Here is a 6,069-nt window from a genome sequence, read left to right as displayed (position 1 = left end):
AGAAAGAGGAAAGCAAGTCAAAAGCCACACCCAATGCAATCAAGAATTGGAAGGGCTTCCTGATGTACAGGAGAACACAAACAATCGGCCACCAGCACCACGTCAGCCGTGCTGGATGGGATGTTCCCACAGGAGACCTTCTCTTGGTGCTAAGGCATTGCCCGCAGGCCTCTGAACGCCCTCAACAGGGCACGTGCCCCTGCTGGCAGCTGTGTCTGTCAGTCGCAGCACTCTTACCGCAGTCTCTGGACGTTGGACGCCACGCCGGACAGGCGGTATATCCCCTGCACCACGCCATGCTGCTCGATGAACTCGGCGCAGCTCTGGAGGACCTGGGGGACTAAAGAACACGTGCCGGCGGTTACTGGAGCTCCTTAGTCAAGTCCTGCCTCAGGCTGCGCTCCTGTCACATCCCATCCACTAAACCCAGCCAGGCTACTGCTCAGTTCTTCCTTGAAGGGGACAGCTGTCAGAGACACCTCTGCAGGAGCTGGTGAGGAAACTGGACAGAGATGTGTTCCTTGCATTCCAGAAATGCCAGGACCTAGGAATCAGCCTGGAGAAAGTCATTCCAGGGAAGCCGCAGACATTGCAAGTCCCATCACAGCTCCCACGGGAACGGAGGTGGAAAATCTCACGCCCGGAAGGAGCTGGGAAACTGATGCAGGACACTCTCTTTGGCCAAAAGGCTTCCTTTCTTTTCAGGCTACCATGGGGTTGGCTTACAGGCTTTGCTTTAAGCAAATACAAATGTGCTTGTCCCTTAGGAGCATTTACCTTGCAGCCATCACCTACTCAGTTCATCTTTCAGTCCTCAACTCCCATTCCCTGTTTCTCCACTGGTATCAACCTGCCCCTTGCTAGATACAATCTCCCTTTCATCTCTAGGTCCCCAAACAGGGAAGCTCTCAGGAATGGGCTGTCCCTTACCATCACGACCAGAGTGGAGAAGATGCTCTCCCAGGTCACGGCCAAACACCCTCTCCTTCTCCACCTCCCGCTCTTTCCGTTGCTTTGGGCGGGCCTTCACCACGGAACGAAGGAAGGTGAGGAGCTTGCCGCGCTTCTTTGGCACTGCACAACAAAAGGAAGAAACCAGTTCGTTTTAGGCTTGGCTCCGTTGGACGAGGCCGAGCACAACACATTCTACAAAGCACGTCAAAACGGGAAGAACATGATGAGCAAGTGCGTACCAAAATGGATTTTCCCCAAGCCTGGAGGAGTCCAAGGCCAGACTGGATGGGGCCCTGGGCAGCCTGGTCCAGTTTCACATTAAACGTGGAGCTTGGTTGGCAGCCCAGCTTGAGGCAGGGGGCTTGGAGCTTGATGATCCTTGAGCTGCCTTCCATCCCAAACCATTCTACAAGGATTCTAGGATTTCCCCAATTCCAGTCATAAACACAGGAGGACTGGGCCAAATCTCTGCACGTTCTGATGGAGTTGAATGCACTCCTCTTGCTTAGCTTGCTCAACCTGGGCATTAAGGACCCTCTTGAAAAGCCACGCTCTGATCAAGCACAGAAGCACTAGCACAGCCAGACCTCTATCTGTCCACCAGGGATGCTGGCTGTTCTCAGCCTCGTACTGACTTGCAGGAGAACTGCCTTTGCCTTCTCTCATTCTCACTGCCTACAAAACACCAGCCATACGCCCCGTGCTATGCAGGAAGGATCATCAGCACAGAGGATAAGGTGGGAAGGATAAGGGAGGTATTAAACACGGAACACACCCAAAAAAGACTCCATTTAGCTTCCCTGCACCATCAAATGTCTCATCGTACCTGGCTTTGGCACTGAATTGATGAGAGACTCCGGGATTTTTCCGTTAATGAGCTCCACACACTCACCAGGGAAAAATCCAACCTGTAACAAGAAGAAGAGAGGTGCGATTCTGAAGGCAGCGTTTCTCAGGCCTGAACTGTTCAAACATCACATTTTCCTCATAACGTGCCTGCCGGATGCTCCGTAAGACAATCCAACCAAAAAATGGCCTGCTTAAAATTAATAATTATTCCAAATTGGCAGGCAAATATCCATAAAACTGTGTATGGAGCGGGGAAAGGACAAGTATGCTATGCACCCCTAAATCTCAAGCGTGCCCAAAGGGAAAGACTTCATACAGAAGCTATATATTATGATAGATTGATGCAGCTAGATCTGAGTTAGCACAGCCTATGAACTTTCTGCTTGCTGACTGAGATGCAGCTGCCATCCCCAGCTCTGAGCTACCCAGCGTTCTGCAGCCAGCAGCAGCAGCAAGCACGCGGAGGCTCTGTTACCCTGCCTCATCTCAGCTGACAGGCAGCGACTTCCTAAAAGACACTGACTTCACCTTCTGCATGGGTGCAAGCACAAGTGCTCAGAGACACTGAAACACATGTCCTAGCTGCTGCATTTCCAAAGGTGCGGTTCAGTGGCCGTGACCTGATGCATGCTGTGAGGGCTCTTCTTTCTAAGTTAACTGAGGAGGCAGTTTCCTACAAAGACCAACTTTCAGCTCTGGCCTAAGCCCACAGCAAAAGGGAAAGTCCTCTGACACCAGCACAGGGAAACCATTTTCCATCTGGAGCCATGCTGTGCAGGCAGGGCAGCTCTAAGCCGAGATTCCTGCCTCGACCGAAGTTGCGCTCTCACGTCTGAAGCTTGGGCCTACCTGAAAGCCGTGCTTGCCTCTCCAGCGGGGGCTCAGCTCCTGAGGCGGCATATCGATGACGCACACGAGGTCTCCCACCTGCAAGAGATTGCAACGTCAATCCCAGCTTCAGCACAGCTGGGAGGAGAGCGCAGCTCAAATGACTGCATTCTTCTGCACTGCCCAATATCGTCAAGCTAGAGAGCCATTACACCAGTGCAGCTCTTCAGGCATTTGCAGTCGTACAACTGAACGTGGAGGTAGTAGAGTCACTACAATACACAACATACAGAATTCAGCTGTTCAGTATGAAATGGTTCTCAGAAGCAGCAGGCTCTTTGCCAAAGGGAGAGCTCCAATTAAACCGCAGGCATAAGTCAGCCAAACAGAGCCTGAACAGATCTGCACACTCCATACACTGCTCTGCCATTGCTCAGAGACCAGGCTACCACACTGGGCAGTAGCTCTTGGATCAGAAGATCCAAATGCCAAATAGAGCCATAGTTTAGAGATGGCTGAACTCCTCCCTGCATCCAACCCAGTGCAAGTCTAATCTGGAACCGCATCTTCTGGGCTTCACCTCACCAAACATTCTGCAGGTGTCTGAGAATATTCCTGATGCGTTCACGCCTTGTACTCTTCTGTACACGACAACTAGGAACACCTTTAACTGCTTACCTCCAAGGAGAGTTCATCCGGTGCCTGGGCAACGTATCTCTTGAGAACATGGGCAGCACCAATAGCTGGAATATTAAGAGATGACTCCTCACGGACCAGCAGGGGCTTCCCATTATTCTCAGTCTGAAACAGAGAGCACAGGCCATGGTGAGGAGCTGAGGGCTGCAAGGAGGATTTCAGGGTGAGGAGCACATCGGCAGAGAAGGCTGCAGGAAATGCACTCGGTCCTTATCACGAGCGCTTAACAAGAAACTGCAAGTCTAATAACAGCTGTTTCTCTTCCCGGCGCGCAGCACTATCGCCAGGCAGTGCAAAGATGCATATCTCTCTACCCAGACTAAGAGGACAAACTCCACAACCGAGACGGCTCCGGCAGTTTCATAAACTTGCCACGCTTGCACTACTGCCTTCCCAAAGAGGAGCGTAAGAGTCTACTCACTTCCTGTCACTCGTTGCCTGGAGACCTCAGCCGTGGACTGGACACAGCAGCTGGGCCACTGACCCAATCCTTGGCTCACTACAAGTGCCAGCTTCCTTGAACTTGCTGAATATGAGAACAACACTTTGTCTTTGGGTGACAACATCCAGGCAGGATGCAGAAAAAGCTTCTGCACGTTTATAACACCGCATCTGATTCTGTTGGTACTATGACTTCCACGGCCATCTAGATGCCCGCCGCAAGGACATGAAGCTTTTAAGGCAGCTTTTCAGTGACAACGATAGAGCAGGAAGGACTCTGCCTCCCTTGAAAAGCAGGAGAGCGCATCTGCGGCTCACTGCTGGCTCAAGTCAGGGAACAAAGATCAATCAGAGCTTCATACTCTACCTCCACACGTGCCATGTCAGGCCCACAGCTGATCTCACTGCACGCGACGCCCATCACAGCAGGCACGACAAGCTGGAATGAAAAGAAACACACTCATATTTTCTCTCTTCACACACCACAGAATGGAGAGACTTCTTCAGAACTACCCTCAGTTACCCACTGGCATAGGCAGGTGTTCTAGAAACAGCCACTTTGTTCAGTCAAATCAAACGAGACAGCCTACGAGGCAGCATTTGACCAAGCAGCTATCCCTCTGCTAGCAGATGGGGACTGGCACAGCAGCAGGTGCACTTGCTCAGAGCACTCCAACAGCGCAGCAGCAGGGCAGTGAGAGGAGTCACTGCTGGGGGTGGATCTGCTCCCCAGCCCCCGGCTCCCACCAGCCTCACGTCCAGTGCCGGCCGCAGCCTCGCACATGGATTTCCTCTGCTCACATCTCTGCTGTGCTCCCCACAGCTGCCGGGCACACTCACGCAGCCAAAGCGCACGTGCTTGTGTCCCTGGGTCATGCTGTGCAGCTCTGCACAAACTGGGGCTAGCACTCTTTGCCTAAGGGATTGGTTTCCTTCAGACCAGCTGGTCACAGCACCACATCCTTCTGAGGGCGGAGTTGCAGGGGAAGTGGAAAAAACCCACAAGGGACCAGTGTCCCATCAAAGCTGGATGAGGCTGTGTTACCAAACATGGTTTAGCAGCCCGTATCGCACCGTGTGGGGGGACAAAGCGTGGCATGTACCTGGCAGGAGATCAGAACAAGGTAGACAAGTTTCTTGAACCCGCAGCCGTTCCTTGTCACTTTGTTCTGTTCTTCCACGAGCAAAAGCTGCACCAAGGGAGCAGGCAGAGGAGAGAGAAGGAACAGGTCTGTGAGCTTGCACAATGGAGCAAAGATAACAAGGGAAAAGCCATGGGACAAATGCCATCTTTGTGGATCGCTTGGGAATGCAGGTACTGGGTGAAAGTTACGTCTGATGGACAAGAGTAAGCAGTATGAGCTGCCAGGAGCTCCACCAGCCAGCAGTTTTCAACAGCTCACTGCCCACCCGTCCATCCCACGCCCTGTCTCAGCTTACCTACAAGATGCTGCACAAGACGGGGTGAAAACGAAGGCACTCAGTCGCTGCACAAGGGCAACAAGCGAGCTACTCACGCAGAGCTCAAGCGCTCCAATGAAGGGACGCAGCACGCACTGCTCCTCCCCTCATTCCAGCCTCTTGTGACATCACTAAGGGCCACCAGGCTGCTCCGCCATGACAACAGGGTGGGGAGGCAAGACCATGTCACAGGACCAGAAGATTCCAACACCCAACATTCTAGAATCAGCGGGCGGTTGGAATTCTACCTCAGCCCAATCCTGCAGAAGCCACTTCTGTGGTTCCATGGTTATGACTGGAGGGGAAAAAAAAAAAGTAAAGTAAAGCACGCAACCCTGAAAAATTTACTACTCTGCTGCTCTTGTCAGCATGACCACTCAGATGAGTGTTACGTGTCCTGCACCTGACTGAAAATGCATCCAAGCCCATATTGCACACAGCTTCATCTCAGGGCCAAAAAGAAACAGTGCAAAGATGTTTAGAAGATTCTTGGTGCAGATGAAGGCGCAGGGTGCGTACATATTCTCTTCAATTCTCTTCAGTAATAAATATTGATTCATAATCCAAAGATAACTTATCAAGAAGTAGCATGAAAGGTCGATGAAAAGGAAATTACACGACAAACTATTTTCATTTAAGAAATCCCTGCTAAACCTCTCCCCATCAAAAAGGGAGCATCCTGGCCACTGTTAGCAGCAGTTCGGACAACATCCTGCACCACAAGATGCGACACAGTCTTTTTTTCTTCATTAACAAGCCCCTCCTTTCTCTACTTAGCATCAGATTCCCTCAAGTTCAAACACGAGGATCAGAACAGCCGCTCAGTCCTGCTGAGAGGAG

The 6,069-nt window shown here is 51.7% G+C and overlaps 1 protein-coding gene across 1 annotated transcript in view; it reads right to left on the bottom strand.

Moving 5' to 3' along the window:
* The window catches only part of LOC122164555 (rho GTPase-activating protein 32-like), a gene marked incomplete at its 3' end in the record, with an annotated part of 6,002 nt that extends 2,574 nt beyond the window's left edge, over positions 1-3,428 (bottom strand). The window contains exons 1-6 of the mRNA XM_042826656.1: positions 3,310-3,428; positions 2,653-2,730; positions 1,781-1,862; positions 931-1,074; positions 238-340; positions 83-149 (exon numbers count right to left, since the gene is read on the bottom strand). Coding sequence (XP_042682590.1) covers positions 83-149; positions 238-340; positions 931-1,074; positions 1,781-1,862; positions 2,653-2,703 — 447 coding nt within the window. The remainder of the gene's footprint in view (positions 1-82; positions 150-237; positions 341-930; positions 1,075-1,780; positions 1,863-2,652; positions 2,731-3,309) is intronic.
* Positions 3,429-6,069: the final 2,641 nt, after the last annotated feature.

Source organism: Centrocercus urophasianus, unplaced genomic scaffold (assembly GCF_019232065.1).
Source record: "Centrocercus urophasianus isolate 14NV4802_14NV808 unplaced genomic scaffold, USGS_Curo_1.0 seq_26, whole genome shotgun sequence".
NCBI lineage: Eukaryota > Metazoa > Chordata > Aves > Galliformes > Phasianidae > Centrocercus > Centrocercus urophasianus.
This window is presented reverse-complemented; position numbering and strand designations above follow the sequence as displayed.